At 36.7% G+C, this 21,139-nt stretch overlaps 1 protein-coding gene across 3 annotated transcripts; it reads right to left on the reverse strand.

The window, feature by feature from the left end:
- Nucleotides 1–347: 347 nt before the first annotated feature.
- Nucleotides 348–19,611, reverse strand: LOC104086904 (plant UBX domain-containing protein 11). Of its 3 annotated transcripts, none has more exons than XM_009591252.4 (10): nucleotides 19,502–19,611; nucleotides 13,556–13,655; nucleotides 11,937–11,989; nucleotides 11,757–11,838; nucleotides 9,762–9,827; nucleotides 9,617–9,684; nucleotides 4,921–5,127; nucleotides 4,349–4,844; nucleotides 3,292–3,552; nucleotides 348–743 (listed from the first exon to the last, which is right to left on the reverse strand). In XM_009591252.4, the coding sequence occupies exons 2-10, from the start codon at nucleotides 13,653–13,655 to the stop codon at nucleotides 520–522; spliced, it is 1,557 nt and encodes a 518-aa protein (XP_009589547.1). In that variant the 5' UTR covers nucleotides 19,502–19,611; the 3' UTR covers nucleotides 348–519. The 3 variants fall into 3 exon arrangements, with proteins under 3 accessions (XP_009589547.1, XP_009589548.1, XP_018623124.1); XM_009591253.4 differs by having other exon boundaries at nucleotides 348–766; XM_018767608.2 differs by lacking the exon at nucleotides 19,502–19,611 and having other exon boundaries at nucleotides 13,556–13,674.
- Between the last annotated feature and the right edge of the window lie 1,528 nt (nucleotides 19,612–21,139).

Genomic DNA, 21,139 nt, shown 5'->3' on the forward strand with positions numbered 1-21,139 from the left:
ATTTTGGGAAAAGAGAAATATCGCTTCCCACTAGCTCAAACCTTCTATAACCATAGCCTGCCACCTATCTTCTCTAACATTTCTCTTTTCCTATTGGACTAATAAGGGGAAGGACAAGCTTAACTTTGAAGGAGAATTTCATGTCAAGAGTTGTATTAGAAGAACAATAAATCTACCTACTAGAAGAACAAGTACCAAATCTAGTTGAATAGTAATGATTAGTAGTGATCGAAACATCATATAACTTTCCTGCAACAGTTTTCACCAACTGTAAAAAAATTCAGCAGAGATACTAAACTCGCCTTTCGAATTAACCTCAATTTAGGTTTATTGTGGAACTAGAAATCTGACTCTGGCAACCGCAATTTATTATAAGCCAATCATTGTAAAGATAAAAGGAAAAGGCTTCAATTCAAAACTTAATGCAAACATTAACAGGAAGAAAATACTGAATTGTACCCACTATGCTATTTGTAGACCCATCAATGTACAAGAAAGTGCAAAGAATCTTAAGGAAATTTATTTACTGTTGTCATCACCACCAAACTGAGTAGAGTTACCATTCCAGAATGTGTTTTTGTCACCAAACTGATTCTCGTCTTCATCATGTTTCAGAGTGTGGATGTTGCTTCCAAAGCGAGATGAAGCTGGCTTCGTACTTCTGTTATTAGTTGTGGAAGTTATAGGAGTTTGGTATGGTTTACACGCCAACGTCTGATTATTCTGAGGTGTGGGGTTTGGACCTGCATGTCATGAGGAGACAGTACTAAATTATCTCAGATTAGCCGAACCAAATTAACATGGCACAAAGTGCCACTCAATGCATGAATATATAAACATCTTATCCAATGACGAAGCCAAAAATCTATACAAGGGGTTTTAAAAAAATAGAATGTCACACCTTACATTTGAACATGTGACCTAAAGCAATTTTTGAATCTCCTTTACAACTTCACTAGAATTCTCCCGTGTAAAGAAAATTCAACAATTCATATGTAGCCTAAAAAATTTCTTTTTACCTTATTTGCACAATGTAATTTACAACAAAAGGGATTCAGTTGAACCCCCTTCCACCTACCTAGTTCTGCCCTACTAAGTTGCTCTAACACGGCAGTTTAGGTGTCGTACCCGTGTCGACACGACACTGGTATGGGTGTGGGTATGGGATCCGTACTGGATTTGGTCAAACAATTTTGGGTACTTTGACCGCGACGGACGGAAAAATTCGAGACGGGATACAATTTGATTCCCGAGATCAGATCCAAAACTAGGGCGAATTTGAAGAAAATAGCATACCTTATCCACAAAATCAATTATTTACTTATCTATAACTTGAGAATAAAAAAGAAATCCACACTTTACAAGCTATACATAAATATTCTACCAAATTCCTCATAATTTAGATATATTTTTATTTTTTTTGAATTATTTTTAGCCGGATCCCCGCACCTGTATCCGTACTAGGATTCGTATCCCCGAATCTACATCTCGAAGGATCCGACCTCTAGATCTGCACCCGTGTCGGACACCCGCACCCGTGTCCGAGCAACTTAGCTGCTCTATCTTATCCATTTACGAAGAACATTTTTAATAGCATCATAATAACAAAATCCCAAAAATGCAGTTCCAGATAGCTGAGAGTGGATCTCGAAAAGCTCAATAACAAGCTTGTTACTTTATTTAGCACATGGAGAAACAACCACACCGGAGAGTCAGAAGTCGGGCACAAAATCGCGAAAAAATTGTTTTCACACAATATTAAGAGAAAATAAAGAGAACTTCTAGCAGGGGTAATTTAGCCGAATAGTACAACTAAGGTTAAATGTAGACGATATCCAAAAAGTAGAGGGGTAAATTTGGCCTTTTTCCCTATTTTTATTTCGCATAAATGTTGACCTAAGATGAATTTAAATGGAGAAAAATGGTGAGCAAGGATTCATACCGTCGGCTCCCAACACATCAATAACTGAAGGGTAGGTTGTGTTGTATTAGCAAAGATGCTGGGTAAAGTGTCTGTTAATGCAAGTCTTATAAGAATATTCAAGCACCACAAAAGCTGAACTCTTTACTGGACACCTAGTCCTGAAGAGGATGGATCAAGAAAGAAGGTTTCTCTTCTTAAGAGTAACACATTAAAAATGAAGAAACTGCATGGAGACAAAGATCCAGAGCTCATTGGCTCAAGGAAGGTGATAGAAATACTAGCTTCTTTCCAGCTTCTTTCCTAAAGTAGCTAATGCACATAAAAGAAGCAACAACACTGACCAGTTAGTGATCTAACTGATCCAGGAAAAAATAGTTGTGGAGCCAGGAAGAATCAAGAATGAGATTATTAACTGTTAGCAAAGGTTATACACAGAGAATGAAGAATGGAGACCTGCTAGTAACTTTGTCAACTGTCTAGTTATAATTGAAGAAGAGACGGAATGTTTACAAGGCAACTCTGATGAACGGGAGGTTTTTGGCTGCCTGAAGATGTGTGCCTTGGACAAAGCCCCCGGTCCTGATGGTTACACAATGGGATTTTTTATCAAATGTTAAGATGTGTTGAAGCAGGACATTATGGAAGCTTTCTATAATTTCACTCACAGGGAATTTCTGAGAAAAGTTCCACCTTACATAGCTCCGATTCCTAAGAAGACAGGAGCTAAAGAGTTGAGAGATTTTGGGCCTATAAGCTTAATGGGCAGCGTTTACAAATTGTTCTCAAAAGTTCTAACAGAAAGACTCAAAAGGGTGATAGAAAAATTGGTGGACTCTCAACAGATGGCTTTCACCAAAGGAAGACAAATAATGGATGTTGCTTTAATTGTGTGGATTCTAGAATCAACCAGAAGTCAGGAATTCATTGTAAATTGGGCATAGAAAAAGCTTATGACCATGTCAACCGGAAGATTTTTATTTATCTCAGAGGCATATCTTGGACAATGACTAGTAAGATTACTGAAGTACTCTCTAGCTGGGATGAAGCTGGAGTTGGAGCAAGGGAAAGAGATAGATGGAGATTCGGCCCAACCTGTATCTGGTGGACAACATGAAAACAGCAACAATACAGTACAGAAGATCAAACTGAATTGTATAGGCTTTTTTGTTTTAGTGTGAATAGGTTTACACAGAAGATACTGTCTCAATCATAGAAATTCTAGTCTCTTGCTGGGATTACTGGACAATTTTTCTATTTTTTCTCTCTTGTATATATGGTTATTAATGTACCTTTTTTAATATATACAAATGTTACCATCTCAAAAAGAAAGTTCTCACAGAGGTCAAAAAGAAAGGAGCGGAAATTACCATATTGCCATATGCTATTTTGAGAACCCTGAGCAGCGTCTGATGTGTTGGAACTTCCACCAAGATAAGATAAGGGATTCACATACGAAATGAGCCTTCTGATCATAGAAAAATAACCTTCATTGAATCCAATTGCTGAATGGTTACTCTCAGCAGAACTGCTTTGACCATGCAATGGTGAAACGTTCACTTTGTTATGACGAACGATTATAAGTGCTTGTCTATTGTGTAAACCCAAATCTGACAATGTTCTATTTAGATCTGTTACATGTTTCAGGAAAAAAAGATATCTTTCAGGTATAACAGCAATTTAATGCATACTCTCTAAAGTATGAGGCAATCAAGTAAATGATATTAATAGCTGCAAAGCTCCAAAAAGAACTATATTTGATGGCAGTACATGGATCATATGCTGGACCCAACAAAACCATGTAAAGGCTCAAAAGAAGATGCTAAGTAGCCATGTGGAATATATATAGACAAACTTGACAGGAAGGGTTGAGTTACTGATATATACTATGTTTCATACTAGTTGAGGCTGGCTATAAGAATTTGAACTCGCACTATTGCATAAAAAAACACATTAGAATGGATAAGCAGAAATTTCTTTTGATCTTCTCCACTGAAGGCCTCCCTTAGATGATGGTCAGTCATAGTGCATGGCAGCAACATGCAAATTTATGACAGTAACTTCTAAGGTCCCACCTATCATTTCCACTGTTCTGATTGCATCTGATCCATGCTAAAGCAATTACAGGTGGCAAATCAAACTATTTGTACCCAAGAAATAAAACTATTTGGGCAAACTACATCTTCTGATGCGTTTCCTTGCTTTTTTTAAACCAACATTTAGAAATCTTTAAGAATGTATGCTAACCAAAGGAAAAAATCTTTGTTAGATATTAAAAGTGGAAGTGTTGTACCAACAACTCGGAGTGCCAAGTTGCCTACTTGCATTCCCTTGTCTTGAGACAGCTATGGAGGATGTATTGCCACCCAAAACGAGGAAACAAAGGATAAGGATCTAATGAGACAGAAAATACAAATATTCTATTACCTCCATCATCAAAAACCTTGCGGGGATAAGGAACTGCTAGATCGTAAGAACCAAAGCTGCTTGTTTGGTTTTTATCAACATAGTCCTTGACCATTCTTAAAGTATCCATAACAAGGAACTTCACTTGTAAACTTGAACCGCTAGGTAATCTAATGTTTAAATAAACATCGTGAGATCTATTTGACGAGGCATCTGAAAAATCAGCTTTCTCAGCAGTTGCATCTTCAACTATTTTTATCTCAGGACCTTTCCTTGCCTTCTTGGCCATCTCTCCGGGAGCTTCCTCATTAGGATACATGTGTTGATCATGCAAATCAGGATTCTCTTTTGACATTGAATATGCACCTATAGTCTTGGTTGAATCTACCTCCACAAGATCAAGTGGCTTTTCTGCTATTGTGATCGCACCGGTAGACTCATTGAACTCGCCAACTCTGGATTCAAAAGCATCTGCTGATCCATGAGAAGCCATGTCAATCACCAAGGAATCTATCTCCTGCAAAGTAGTTAAATAAAAATATTATGCAGGACAATAGTGAATAAAAGTCTGAAAGCCAGTAAATGGGATTTACTGTAGCAGCACGTCCACAATCCTCTTCCTCTACTATCTGATTGTTGTTAGCCGATGTAGCCATTGAAGATTGTATCTGTGTCTCTGCCTGAGCTGGTGAAACTTGAGCATTTGAAGAACTCCCTACTTCAGAGGTTACAGAAGAAGCTCCAGATACAAGCTCTTTCTTTGAAGCAAGTGCAGCAGTCAAGAAAGTAGCTGTTGTCTCCTTCAGTTAATCATAAAAATTTGATACAAAAGGACCAAGGTCAGATTGCACCTATTCAAGGACAAACATAATAAACTAAGAGGAGCATCCCAAAATCATGAAGTGGGTAACGCTGTAGACCTCTATTATGAAGGAAATTCAGTGCTTCCTAACATGCTAAACAGCAACCCCATGAACTTAAACCCAAATCTGAATTAATTATTTCAGCCTCCAATTGAGTATGTTATGCTAAACACGGTTTATGAAGTAATGAAATGTAAAAGTGAACAGCTAGCAAAACAACATCCAACCTTCGCATTTTTCCTTCAGATTACAGGGCAGAGTAGGGGGAAAAAATGGCAGAGACAAACATAGGCAAGAGTATTCACCTCATCAACAAGGGAAAAAGGTCATAATTACCCTTGTACTTTGCGAAAAGGTCTACATTACCCTACGTTATAAGTTTGGCTCACTGGTGCCCCTGCCGTTAAACTTTTGGCACACATTTGCCCCCGTGGTTCGTGAAATAGTTTACTTTCACACTTTTTCACTAACGGGGTAAAAGAAAACTATCTCACAAACCACGGGGCAAATGTGTGCCAAAAGTTTAACGACAGGGGCACCAGTGAGCCAAACTTCAAACGGAGGGTAAATGTAGACCTTTTCGTGAAGTACATGGGTAAATATGGCATTTTCCCTAACAACATTGGTTGAACTGACTTGTCAAACCAATTACAGCAGCAAAGGAGACAAGGATAAACAAATTGAGGGTTTAATTATTTTTGGCTTAGCAGGGATAAGAATAGCAACTTAGAGGCTGATTTTAGATAGCTTTGTAGCTGAATTACAGAAAGCTGTAAGCAATACCCTTGAGAGGATGACTTTGTAGATTTTGAATAAAGGAAATGACTTGATTTAGCCACAGCTATAAGGCTATACATGCAGCACATGGATGATATTTGAAGCTCTTGGAGTGAAGCATCGTGAAGCACCAAAGAGCAACCAAAGTTGTAGAAATAAATTAACTCTTGATTCTTGAATTCCTGGTTGCCACTTAGCCGGACTGCCTATTCTAAATATCATGCACAAAACGTTTTTCTTTAATATGGTAATTTGCTCCATCGGTGACTCAAACCCACAACCTTAAGGTTGAAGGTGGAGGTGGAGGTAGAGGTGGCTTTCCACTTAAGCTATCCTCTCTTGTCAGATGATACAAAACTTTTTTTCTTTTCGGTCATTCACATATATTGCACAAAATTTGATCAGTATACAATACAACATAACGAAGACACAAAAATGATGAGGGAAAACAGCACAAACTCCCCTGAGGTTTGGACTTGTCACACATACCTTCCTTTTTGGTTTCAAATTTCACACAAAAAAAACCCTTCTTTTTTGTTTTATGTAACAAAACTATATTATAATACACAAAAAGACAAGTTTGTCCTTTTATTTTATTTTACCCCTTCTTTTCTTGGAAAACCGAGAAATCCCAAGAACAAGTGGTGCACAATACAAAACTTGATAGATAATGGGTCCGCCTTTATTAAAAATAAATAAAAATAAAGGAGGGGGGTGTCTGCCTCTATACGTTAATTTTATTCTTTTTTGTAGCAACTCTATATCCTCATTCAAGTTCTTCAAGTGATTTTTGCTTAATCAAAAAGGTTAATAAAAAAAGAAAAAAAAAACTAACAGGTTTTGCAAAATCAAGATAGAAACGCAAGTTTAAAAGAGAACAGAGAGTTTTTTCTCATTAACTCTGCATTTTCACCTTTTTTTTGTCATATTTATTTTCATCATCATTGTTTATACAGAGAAGGGCCAAAAATGCTCTTATACTATTGGAACTAGAGCATATTTGCCCTCTGTTTGAGTTTTGGCCCAAAAATGACCTTGTTGTTACCCAACTAGCTCATATATACCCTTCTAAGTTAACAGACCTCCAGGGGTAATATCCATGTTTAAAAATTATTTTTTTTCTTAAATTGAGCTCCGCATTGGAAACCCCCCCACCCCACCCACCCACCAACCACTACCCTTCCCACATAGGTCTAATATTTAGATTCTTCTCTTCCATTAATAAAATCTCTTCTTGCTTCTTCATCTTGAAATCATTGTGCGAAATTCCATTTTCAATGTCTGAAGCGTCCATGTGGTGTTTCTCTCTCTTCGGAAATTGAGCTTTGAACCTTCGAAGTCATTAATTGAGTACAGAAATGGTCTCTTCGACTTATCATGCGGCTAGATATCCCTTGGGTAGAGAAGTTCCGACCCGCCAAGGTATAGGACATTGTGAGCATTGAAGATGTTGCCACCTGGCTCCAAGTTATTGTTCGCGATGGCAACATGCCCGATCTTATCTTAGCCATAAGCAATTTCCCACTTTCCCTTTTCCACATTTTCATCCGGATTTTGCTACTTTTAATAAAAAACATTGGTAAATCTTTATGTTTAACAAAGACCAACTTTTGCTCCATTTATGGATAATAAGAAACTTTTATTTTCTGGGTTTGAGGTTTCATGTAGAGGTTAATACAGTGATAGACCCATCCTATAATGGTTCTCGATTTGGCTGGTTTTTTACGTAGGGTTCTTCGCAAGTTTCAACTATGTTAGATGCTATTCCCACTATTTATGTTTGAACTATGACGATAAGGAAGCGAGAAGGACTTTTGTCAATTGAGGAGAAGAATTTCATATTAGACTTTTTTCTTTTTTCTTTTTTTTTTTTGGGGGGGGGGGGGGGGGGGGGAGGGGGTCCAACGTGGAGCTCATTTTAAGCATTATTATTTTAAACATGGATATTGAGGTCCGCTAACTCAGATGGGCATATATGACCTAGTTGGGTAACGGCAAGGTCAATTTTGGACCAGAACTCAAACGGAGGACAAATATGCTCTATTTTCAACAGTATAAGGGCATTTTTGGCTCTTCTCCGCTGTTTATATAAAATTTAAGAAGTCAAAGGGCGTGAAACTTTATAAATAAAGAAGTTGAGTAGCATGAATCTAAAGATATGCATTAAGATAAAATAATTATTAAATAAATAGAAAAAAGCAAAAAGCTTAGCAGAAAGTAGAGGAAAGATTTGTTTAAAACAAAAGAGAATACAACAGAGTAGCAAAGAGAAGTCCACAAGCTGAAGTAGCAAAAGAAGTGAATGTGCACACCAGAAGAAAAAGAAGAAAGACTTGAGGCAAACAAAAAGAAAACGAAAGAAGCACATCAAAAGAAATAGAAAGACAGAAGTAATATAAGAGTCATTGCAAACTAGACTAGACAATAACAAGTCGAAGAAAACACTGATGTTTACATGGAGAGGTCTCCTAACATAGATATAGCCTCTATGTTTTTCTTCTCCTTCCCTTTCCTTCTTCTAAAGAACGATCCACAGAAAGAACACTTCTTGCTAAAGATAATTTTCCGCCTACCACGTATACCGTCCAAAGCGCACGTCTCATCTTGTAACCACTCACAGAAGTAATGTTTTGCAATGCTTCACTTTTAAATGAAAATGATTTTTTCTTTTTTTGAATACGTAAATGGAAATGAAATTTAGCTATTATTTATTCTTGTTTTTCTTTCATTATGAAACTAATAATCCAGTGACGTAATGGGAATAACTCTGCCTACAAAAGAAAACAATGTTAACAAAAACAAGATTCTTCATTTGTGATACAATGCATTACTTTGTCCAACTAGTTTGTTGCTGAAACTTTTTGGACATTTGGAGATGCATAGTGTGTGTGATAACATGGGTTAGAGAGAAGGTCTGCTTTCTCTCTAAAACCCCAACCACCCGAAATTCAAATCAACAAACACTGTCACCACATTTCCCTCAAATATTCTGACTACAACCCAACATTATATCCTCCTCTTCCAGTTATTCCAATAAAGTTCCTCAACATCTCAAACAAGTAGGTTGACTCAAGAAAAGATTTCGACTGTATACATCTCTATGCTAAGTGAATCCGGGAAGAAAGAAACCATAGTTTTGAGTCGATCTGGGATGAGGTGGCTGTTATTAGGGTGGGGGATCCTCGGTTTTTATGGAGACTTTATTGTCACTAGACATATAATGAAAAGAAGCAACAACATAAGAATATTCAGAAAGTAATAGAACTATCAGATTTCATTGAAGACTTAGAGCTAGTAGAGTGTAGGCTCCCCCCTCTGGATGGGGCACAAGAATAATTCTGTGTATCCCCTTTAAAGGGGAATATTTTTCTCTATGGATAAACACGTAATTTTCTACTGATTCAACACAAGTCACAATTCTAGCAATTAGTCACACTCACAATGCAGAATCTAGTTGTCTAAAAAGTCTTAAAAGAATGGCTCAAAACAAGTGATCCCCTCCATTTTGCTCAGTGTAAACTGTAAAGCTAGTAGTCTCCTAGTAAAACTATCCATCACGACTATTGGGAATAAAATCAAGAAATTCAGATAATATCTCCAGCACCAGAACAAAATTCCATGGCAATAAAGACCATGACATCATAAATACCTGAACATGAAGACTTAACCACGCCTTCTCAAGACTAGATGCAAGATTATCAGCAGAAACAAAACCCTCTGAAAAATTAGATACAGAACTAAGAAACCAGAAAGAGATACAACAACTCAGTTACATCTCAAACAGCTAACCATACCATGTTGCCAAAGTTGAACACCATTGTATCCAATAGCTGTAATACAAGGGGCGGCCATCTGTGGATCTATGAAGATCAATGTAAGGATATATCTACGTGAAAAGTGCATAGCAACAGCATGACATTGACAGCAATATTTGCCCAATTTTAAGACTCTCAAGCAAGAAAGGATTCACAAAGTTTTGAATGGTTTTGACAAGATTCCCATGGTAGACCGTTGTCAATACTGAACTCCTCAATTTTCATACTAAAGCAGGTTTTCCATGTATTACGAGAGGAGCTGTTAGATGCTGAAAATTTAGGACAGAGAAATTGAGAAGAGAAGGAAATTACTATTGGCAATAGATTGTGCAAGAATCTTAAACACAATTTACAACCAACAAATCTGTCCGTATGGAGTGGACAAAACTCCCAGATACTAATATCTAGACAAACATTCAATGCCCTTAAAACTAATCCTGACTAGATATTTACAGAATATATATTGTTTAAAATAACTAGAAAACTGTAAAGCCTAATCAGATAGTAGGTTGGAATATTTAGTAACTGCAGTTTCTTCGTAAGGCAGTTTCTTCATGCTGGAGAGAAGTTGGACTTGGTCAAAGCTGCACAAATCTTATTTCCTCTTTCACGTTTTCTTCTAAAATAAGTCTTCAAAGGTGGGATTGTATCAGGAGCATTGCTAATAAATATAAAGGAAAACACGTGTTGAAGTACTTGTACTCTGGAAACTACGCATAACATTTCTTTTCTACTTCCCCCACTGTGTATTGGGGAGAGGTGATTAGGCATAATATGACGCATTTTCAGCTTACTGAGGCATGACCCTTAATAGGAGGTTGTAGAGGTCGAAGCTTAGGGTAGAAGGTTAATAGGCAGTAAAGCGTATTTCCCTTACATACCGGTACCTTTAGTATTACTCTAGTTGTGGCTTATTCTTGGATTCATACTATTACCTGATATTGCTTTTATTTTGGTTTGTTAATATCCCGCTATTGTTGTTGTTTCCTCTCCATGACTTGTTCATTTTTTATATTGCATTTCTTTAATGTTGATACTGTGCTTACCTGAGCCGAGGGACTATCGAAAACAGTATCTCTACCTGCACAAGGTAGGGGTAAGGTTTGCGTACACAATACCCTCCCCAGACCCCACTTGTGGGAATATACTAGGTATGTTGTTGCTGTTGTTTGTTCTCCCACTGTCTTTGCCCCTTCCAAGTTTGAATAGTACAAGTCCATATTTAAAGAAGATAAACTAGTACCTGGACCCAACAAATCATTCAAAACGGGATATGCATTTGAATATACATGCAAGAATAAGGTGAAGAAAGAAGTCCATTGTGCCCAGTTATAGAAATAACTACTACATTTATGCACCTGAAACTTTATCTACCAGGCCTCATGCAAAACACCCTCCCAAGTTAGCACAAGGGAGAAAGTGTAATCAAAATTCTTTAGAATACAAGTCATAGTTTCCCCTTTCAATCTTCTTGCATCAATTGTTTCTTTTTTTTAAGAATGAGTAATTATATCATTGAAGATGCAGTCAAAAGCATTTACAGATCAAGATCAAAAGTATGTCCCTTTTCTATTCCTAGAGAGATCCTATCAAGTCTTTTTTGGGGTAATTAAAGATGTTATTACCAAGTGGAACTATGTACAGAACAAGTAAAGCAAACTGAAGTGTGACATCATGACCTCTGCTCGAAGCTTCTTTAACTAACGCAATTTACACAATTTCAGCTAGAAAACCTCCATAAAATCAGGTCCTAGAATTCCTTGTTTATGTTATCCAGCGTGAGCTCCATGGTACTCCTAGAAGAAAAATATCCCCACCCTCTCAGATTACGTGCAATTAATAGCCAAAGAAAAGAGAACTCCCTGCACCGACAAAGAGAGGGATGTGTAGAAAAAAAGAGAAATAAAAAGAAGAATAGCAAGTATGTCAAGGTTTAAGAAGCGAGGAAGAAGCTAGCTACAGGGTAAAGGATACACAGTGCTGAGAAGTTTTTGGCATCAGTACTTTCTTCTAGGATGTGCAACAAAATGCAGTATTTTGCTATAGAATCAGCAACCTGAGCAATTACAAGAAGGATGAGAAAGTGAACTCACTATCCAAGGGCCAAAAGTATCAAATATAATAACATTCTAGGAAGCGTAAGGATAAATCTACTCTTGGGTCCAGCCAAGTTGATGCATCCAATTGATTTGATTCCATATTGCCACCTAGGACACAAATTTGAAGGAAATACAATCAGGATGACAAGTCTAATGATTTTTGCATTTCATAAGCATCAAAGTCATCTCTCATATACCCCAATCTCTCTCCCTAAAGAACCAAGGAAAGAATAAAGTAAAAGGGTAAAGTAAGAATGACAAATATATTTTGCAAGAACATATGCTGAAGATAACACAAAAACAGGAAAAAAAAAATTAGTTACTAAATTCTTATGATGATTCTTGTAAAATCAGCTAATTATTCTTGTAAACGAAGTCTGTATGAAAAATATTTAACAATTCACCTTAATTCACGAAGTCAGAAAATGGACCCGCCAATTAGACTATTTTGTTATCCTCAACAATGTCGCTAGGTAATGCAACGTCCTTAGGAAATTGTGGAATAGTAAATTATCAAAAATGATTTTAACATTTTCTCCTACAGTAAGCAATTTTATTCAAAGAGGATTAAACTTGATTGAATATACAACCTCCAACAAGTTGCATCCCTTGACAAGAGTGGGTTGCTCTAGTGGTAAGCACCCTCCACTTCCAACCAAGAGGTTGTGAGTTCGAGTCACCCCAAGAGCAAGGTGAGGAGTTCTTGAAGGGAGGGAGTCGAGGGTCTATCGGAAACAGCCTCTCTACCCCAGGGTAGAGGTAAGGTATGCGTACACACTACCCTCCCCAGACCCCACTAGTGGGATTATACTGGGTTGTTGTTGTTGTTGTTGTTGTTGTTGTTGTTGTTGTTGTACTTTGTTAATAATTGGTATTCCATTGCATTAACTGTTTAAGCAACGGGTGAATTATGTAAAACTGCATATTGCATAATAAATTATTTCTTTTCAAAATTAAGCAAGTAAAGGGTAACTAAAGCAGCCTATCCCATCTGCACTTCTTCTATCCTTCTACCAACATGGAATATATAGTATTAGATATTGTTCAGGAAGATGTTTTGATGGCACCTCAAATCCAAACCACTCACTCACAGCTAAATGCTTGCTCAACCTTTTTTTGCTGGACAAAATTGTCCCCACTTAATAGCACTGGACACTTTTTTGCTGGACAAAATTGTCCCCACTTAATAGCACTGGACACTTTTTTGCTGGACAAAATTGTCCCCACTAAATAGTACTGGACACTTTTGGATTTTATTAGCTCTCCTGTTCTAGATTGAGATATTATTTGGGCAAACAATGCTCTGTTGTATTTTGTTCTTTTGTAACTATGCCTCTTGTATCTTTGCATCTTCTTGATGCATTTTTTTAATGAAACACATTACTTCATCCAAAAAAAAGATATTGTTCACGAACAGACTAAGTTGCAATCAAACGCTTCCCTTTTCAGTTGAGTGGGAGAATATGTTTCCCTGGGTCAGTCAATAACACTTATCTTGAGTCTAACCACTACCATGTTACCCTAGAGTCCAGCCGAGCTACTAGGGAAACTACTGTCATTCTATGTCTTCAACCTTGGTGCAACATCACCCAAATCTCTCTAACATCAGGTTCTTTTAGGACACTAATGGAAACTATAGCATAAATAAATTGCAGAGAATTGGAAACTATTTACCTGAAACATAAACCAGAAAAAGCTTCTTCTGCTGCTTGGCTTCAGTGATGGCTTCTATAATAGAACCATTGAACACAAGTGAAGATAAAGGTCGCTCCATCTATTATAAGAGGAAAATATAAATTTCAACATTCCTTCATGATGATATGATCCAGGGTGACAAAGAAAGATTAAGATTCTACAGAAAATAAAGTAACAAAAAAGAGATAAGCAAAGACAAAGAAATATTCGTAGAATCATCCATAATTCAAACAAAAGTACACAAGACAAACACAGGCCTGTGCAAAAAGTAGAGTTCTATGAATGACTTCAAAACTATATTTGCATAAATTCTAATTTTTTGAGATTCTAACATTAGTGAAGAAAAGCAAGAGACTCTAATCATGGTAAAGGACTTTGTTTCATTATGATGCAGCAGTAATCCACCAATAATTGGTATCCCCATTAACAAGCTCTCTGATTCTCCACAACATAGGTGACTGAGGCTTTTTCTTTTCTTTTTTTTTTTGGGGGGGGGGGGGGGAGGATCCCCTTAAGTAGAAACACCACTATTGCTGACTTGAGAAATATTCAAACAGGAAAAAAATCTGACAGAGTCTGTTTTAGCGATAGCATCGATTAGTCTTCAACAAAATCAGTGCAAAATGAAGACTTCTGAATTAAAATATCACATTGACCTTTGCTTCTACCTCACAGTACGATTGAACTTCGGCCTAAAGCCCATAACTATACCAAAATCAGCGGGTTAAAATTGAGTATCCAAACTATTGAATGTATTTTTCTCCTTTGGTTCCTATTGATATGGTTTAGTGGGTTTTAGAAGCGTATTTCTCCTCAAATGTTTCCTTGAATTCCAACAGAGAAGAATCGACTCCCTCTATCATCTATCCCAAGTTTGGGTCACTTTGACATTTCTAGAAAGTGAAGTTATACGTAGATTTTTTTCTTTTAAATTTCTGCTTCACTTGTAGGTGAACGGCTATGATCCTTGGGCAACATTCTATTACAGAAGGAAAACCTTACCATTAATGTGGAACATAGATATTTGTGCTCACCCCAAAGAAAATTATCCTCTCTCTCTCTTAACTCTCCGAGAACTTTTTCCTTTTCTTCCTCTTCTTCTCTCCCCTCACGATTCTCTCCTTCCTCCTAATTTGCCGATGATCACCTTTTTGACGATCTCCTTCAAACTACCCATGAACAGGAAATCTTCATCGTTGGTAACAAATCTTTTGAGATCAACGAAAGGACATTGGAATCTAATATTTGGTGAATAGATTGAATGTAAACCTAGTTTTGTCAACAATATCTTCATCAAATTTTTCTTCTGGCCTCCGAGAGATATGGAAAGGAAAAGACCACTCTTCTATGGGTCTGTCAAGTCTTTCTTCTGGCCTCCGAAATATATAGAACGATCATCAATAAGTATACAACCAGGGAAAAACTTCTTAGATATCTCAGGTTTTCAGAATTTCAACAGATTTGGTTAAGTCCTCAAATTTAAGAAGAAGAAGAAGAAGCATTATTATTTCGAAATTCTCCACCAATGCCGGCTGGTCAGACTTTGCTAATAAGTTATGGAGGTTTTCTGAAAGTTCTACCAATTTAATCCACGAGCCAGTACCAAAGAGTTTCACAAATACTACCAAGATCCCTGCTGGACCACCAACCTTGTTCTTTCAAAAATATCTGATTCTGATGGTTTTTGAATCTCTACTAATGATGATTCTACTCATTCCAGACAATTTTTCCTTAAAAGATGTCTTGTGGGTAGCTCCAAGGCTTTGGCCTAGCGGTAAGAGTGCTGCAGGTGATGTGCGGTTAAGCGCACGTCACAGATTAAAACCCTACTGCGTACAAAAACTTGTATTTAAATGGAGAAGGATAGAGGCCGAACACATTATCCAACAAGTTTCGAATTGTGCATCACTGGCACCTCAAGGACTTCTTGATTATCGAAACAAAACAAAAAAAGAAAAAAGAAAAAAAATTGGGTACTTTTCAGCCATTAAAGCTCCCTCTTTAATGGGAATTCTCATGGGCCCTCAGAAAGTGGTAGATTTATGCCAATGTCGAAGAAATTTCAACAACTGCTTTCTCCTGGAATGTCCTTCTATGGATGGTGTTTCCCATATTTTAAATTTGGACTGGTGCAAAGGTGGACATTGAGTAGGGCTACGATGGTAGTAACCTGACCTTGGCGATTTCTAATGTGAATTCGGCGTGGTCGTCCCCCCTTCCTACGGGTTCCCCCACCGACCCAGTGACACACCAACCACGCCCCTTCTCTTTCTCACATCATAAAGCCCCCCGATTCCTTTATTTGTCTTTCATCTCCCTTGAATAAGTAAGACGCCGCTCTTTCTAATTCAAAAAAAAAGAGGGGTGAAGTGGCGAAGGCCTATGCTACACTAAAAAAAAAAGTACGTTGAGGTTACGAAGTCACTTAGTCGAACTAGAAAACTGCTAAGGCAGTAATCTTGACGGAGATTAGGATGAGCTTTGATGATGAAAAGAAGAATTGGTAGAAAGTCTCATAGGTGAAGCAAATCAAACATGACAGTTAGGCAATCTCATCCCCAACGTAGATTCAAGTAAGCCAAGCACGCCTATTCTCTATTACACGCATCGGGGGCATTTCCCTAGAGGAGGTTTTTTTATCTGTTAGGTTAGATTGGAAAGTTGTTACCAAAGATAAGAGCATGGTGGTCTTGATATTAAGAATCTTAAGAGACACAATAAAACTCTCTTAATGAAATGGCACTGGAGATTCTTCAGCCTGGAGAAGAATGCATCAATGCACTCAGGGGGAGAATATTGGTGAAAACATTCACACTTGAAGGTCCTTGGCACACTAATATCTCAAAGGCTTCATAGTACGTATTGGGATAATTTTATGGCACATACGGTCTTCTACTTGCTAATAGCAGAAAAATCAGATTTTGGAAGGAAGCATGGTTAGATCATACCCCTCTAAAAGACCTCTTCTCTTTCCAGATATTTTCTGCCTAGCTTCATTTCATGATGACTCAGTTGCTGAATTTTCCTCTCCACAAGGTTGGAATCTATTTCTGAGGAGGACTATAAATAATTGGGAAGTACAAAGGATAAGTCTCTTATTTCAACGTTTGAGCAATTTGGTTTTGGACCTATATAAGCCTGCAGATATCAAGTGGAATGGTCATCTTAAGGGCCTCCTCTTAGTGCAGTCATGCAACAAACTGTTGGAGTCTACCAAAAACATTAGCTTCTGCCCATGAAAGAAGATTCGCTTTGACAAAGCTCCCACCCCCACAAAAAAAGTAGGCACCCAATCAAATCTACAGAAAAGGGGAATTCAACTTTCTTATAGATGTCCTTTGTAGTTTGTATGAAGAACATTCTGAAGATATCCACCACCTCAGTTTGCATTACATATCACAAGTCAATGTCGGAGCATATTTTTTTGCAATTCTTGACATGAGTTGGACAATGCCAAACTCCATCACAAATCTTCTGTTTTGCTGGAAAAAAGAGGGACTACTACAACAACCCAGTGAATCCCACAATTGGGGTCTGGGTGGAAAAAAGAGGGACCATACAAGAGAAATCAGAAAACTTGAAACACCATACCTCAACTCCTCTGATGGACTCTTTGGCTTGAAAGAAACAACATAATTTTTGAAGACAAAAGAAAGAATATACTTACTTATACATACATCTATTTCTATGTTAGTTTTTTGTGCAACTCCCCCTTGTATATGATGTATATTTACTACTAGATATGATAGAGGAATTGCACAATCTGTAATTACATCCTTGTAGCACTTTCTTACAGCAAGTTTACCATTTATAAAATCTTCTCATTACTTATCAAGGAAAAATAACAATTCACATTCTTCTTATTCTAAATAAGAACAACGGAAAATTCAGTAGAATTTGAAATTTCACATCAATTATGAAGGTAGCGTGAGTCGCAAGAAAGACAGGAAAGTCCCATCAACATCCTTCTTGCCATAACATTGGCATTGCCGACATTTTTGTTTCTTCGAGAGGCAAATTCAACAATGGGATCCGAAAATGGAAGGTCAGCTTTTGGCTAACAGATGGTCTTATTTAATTTCTTTGGAAGCGGATGGATTTTTAAAAAGGCGTGTTTTATATGGGATAGATGGGTATGACAATCGAGGTATTACTAAAAGGCTATATCTCTTTATCTATTTCATTATCTAATGGAGCAAAAAAATTGTGGTGACATCTATGGCGCATATGCCCCTAATAATAGAATGGAGAGACAGGAATTGTGGCTCGAACACTCGGTTGTTATGGTTTATATAATGGGCCTCCGGTCTTATGCAGGAATTTCAATGTTACTAGATTCACATTCAAAAGAAGGCACAGTGATCCTGTTGAAGTGTGTGACCATCTCGACTAAAAGCTTAAGCCGTTAGAAAGAGCACAAGTTTATTTATTTAATTATGTCTTCAATACGCCCTTCAAGTGCGGGATTGATTCTTGTTGATGAGTCAAGCACGTGGAAATACTTAATTGATGATAAAAGCAATGGACAGGGATGGGTTATCTTAAATAAGCAATAATTTTTGGTCATTCTTAATCCTAACAAAATACCACGTGAAGCACGTGATCACTCAGATTCCTATGCTCCTACTTGCACAAAGAAAGACTAAGTTGTAAAAACCACGACAAAAAATGACCAAATCATACTATCTACCCTTTTGAATTAAAGAGTAATGGCATATTTATAAGGATATCTTTCTATTTCCTAAGAAATTACAATTAAATAATTAAACAAATTCAAAACTTAACTTCGACAATAAGTTGAAATCCATAAAATAGTTAAACACTTAATAAACAGACTAGTTAAAGACCCAAAAAATAGTATTGACCTTAAAACTTTGGTAACATGGACAAAAACTGATCCACATCTTATGAAATAACGCAATTGCAATTGACCAAAACCACTAAGTCAAGTCCACACACTTCACCATGAAAGAAATCCTTTCTTTCAGTAAATAGGTTCAGTGCAGAATTAACAAAGCCATTTGAAAAAATAAGAGAACTAAAAAGAAAGTGTAAACTCAAGCCAAGTCCAATAAAACCATCTAGTTACATTAAGGTTGAGATAAGCTTGTAAAGAGTAGAAGTGCTACACCCCACCCCACCCCCACCCACCCACACCCTCTCAAACCCAAAAAAATAAAAAAGGGAAAAAGTAAAGCAATCAGCCAACCACATAAGGAAGTGGATAGGATACAAATACACTGATTTGTATAAGGCATTACCCTACTATGGTAAGCTATAGATACAATCAAACTACGTTTCCAAACTGCACACATATACTAACCCTTAACTTGTTGAATTCCAACTAACTTTAAGTTTCCAAATAAATTGGAGCAAAATTTGGAATATACAATTGGATCAAAAGAAGACATGTATATTTTGCTTCATTTTAAGATATCTTTGTTAATATATCAATCAGATGTAGCAAAAAAGCATTACTACCAATGTGCCAATTTATATACCACTTTTCTATTTAGGATTTTTAAAAGTGTTAGACACCACTTGACAAATAACATTATTAACACAACTTTCATGAGTTTCAACAATTCAAATACACTTGACTAATCCGTTTTATATTTTGATGTAATGTTTTCTCCCGTCCAACTGACGTTTAATATTCTCTTTTACTACTAATTATATGTCATAACTATTCGAAATTTAAGATAATTGAGTAAACATCATCTGGCCTCAGGTGCCAACATCGTTCCCTCCGATCGTGCTAGATGATTTCGATTTCCACTGGTCCATCAAACAACATGACAAAAAAAAAAAAACTGAAAGAATAACAAAATTCAACTTGATAAAACGGATTGAGGGTTTCTGTAACCTGAGAGAGGGAAAAAAGGAAATTCGGGAAGGGATGTAAGAAAGAAAAGGTAAACTCACAACTTGATTTCGCCGGAGAAAAACGTTAGCTTCGTCGAAACAAAATCAATGGGAATTCGGGTCGTATTTTCGAGTTTTCTAGGGGTGTTATTAACTGAAGGGAAAACCCGTAAAAACCAATTTATCCTTTAGTTTGGTTTGACATTGAATTTTTAAAAAATGATTTTAAACAAGAAATTGTTATAAAATAAATGCAGCTTAATAAAACATGAACAAGACATGTTGTTATTAAATAAAATCAATTTAGTAAAATATGAACAAGAAATGGAGATAGAGAGAAGGAAAGATTTTCCTTCTTCAATTGTGTGTATTTTCTTATTTATTACAAGGCCTTTATATAGGTATGAAAAATGAAGAAAAATATGTCATTGAATATGTCATTAAGTATAGAAATATGTCATTGAATATGTCATTAAGCATTTGAGAAGATCATGGAGGAAGAGTAGACATCCACCATAATTTGATTTTTCCTATAACATTCCCCCTTGGATGTCCATAGATAATGTGTCTCGTTAAAACCTTATTAGGAAAACACCCTCTCGGAAAAAAAAATCTTAGTGAAAGAAAAAGAATACACATGTTTAGAAATCCGCCTTTTGGTTGCCTCGTCAAAAACCTTGCAAGAAAAACCTAGTGGGACAAAACCTTATAAGGAAAAAAGAGTACAACGCGTATTAACTCCCCCTAATGAGAGCATCAATTCACATCCTTGAGCCTTCGCATCCCAATCTTGTACACTAGTTTCTTGAAGGTTGACGTCGGTAGAGATTTGATGAACAGATTAGCCATATTATCACTTGAACTGATCTGTTGCACATTGATATCAGTATTCTTTTGAAGATCATGTGTGAAAAATAACTTTGGTGAAATTTGCTTTGTCCTATCCCCTTTATAAATTCTCCCTTTAATTGGGATATGCATGCTTCATTGTCTTCATACAAAATTGTGGGCAGTTTGTCACACTTCAAAATACATTTGTCTCGAATAAGGTGTATTATAGACCTCAACCATACACATTCTCGACTTGCTTCATGAATAGCAATTATCTCGGCATGATTAGATGAAGTAGCCACGATTGATTGCTTAGTCAATAGCCAAGATATGGTAGTGCCTTCATATGTAAACATATAGCCTGTTTGAGATCAAGCCTTGTGTGGGTCATATAAATACCCAGCATCGGTATAACCAATAAGATCGGGACTACAATCATTGCCATAAAATAATCTCATATCGGTAGTCCCTTTTAGATACTGCAATATGTGTTTGATTCCATTCCAATGTCTCCTTGTAAGAGCAGAGCTATATCTTGTTAAGGCACTAACTGAAAAAGTTATGTCAGACCTTGTAATGTTAGAAAGATATATTAGTGCACCAATTGCACTAAGATATGGTACTTCGGGACCAATAAGCTCTTTATTATTTTCATGAGGTCGGAATGGATGTGTTTTATCCATATATAATCGCTTTAAAATCATTTTAGTGTATGTTGATTGATGGACAAAAATTCCATCTTTCATATACTCAATTTGTAAACCAAGACAAAATTCTGTCTTTCCAAGATCTTTCATTTCAAATTCTTTCTTTAAATAGTCTACTGCTTTAGGAAGCTCTACTGCTTTAGGAAGCTCCCTAGGAGTT

This window comes from Nicotiana tomentosiformis, chromosome 9 (assembly GCF_000390325.3).
Source record: "Nicotiana tomentosiformis chromosome 9, ASM39032v3, whole genome shotgun sequence".
Lineage (NCBI taxonomy): Eukaryota > Viridiplantae > Streptophyta > Magnoliopsida > Solanales > Solanaceae > Nicotiana > Nicotiana tomentosiformis.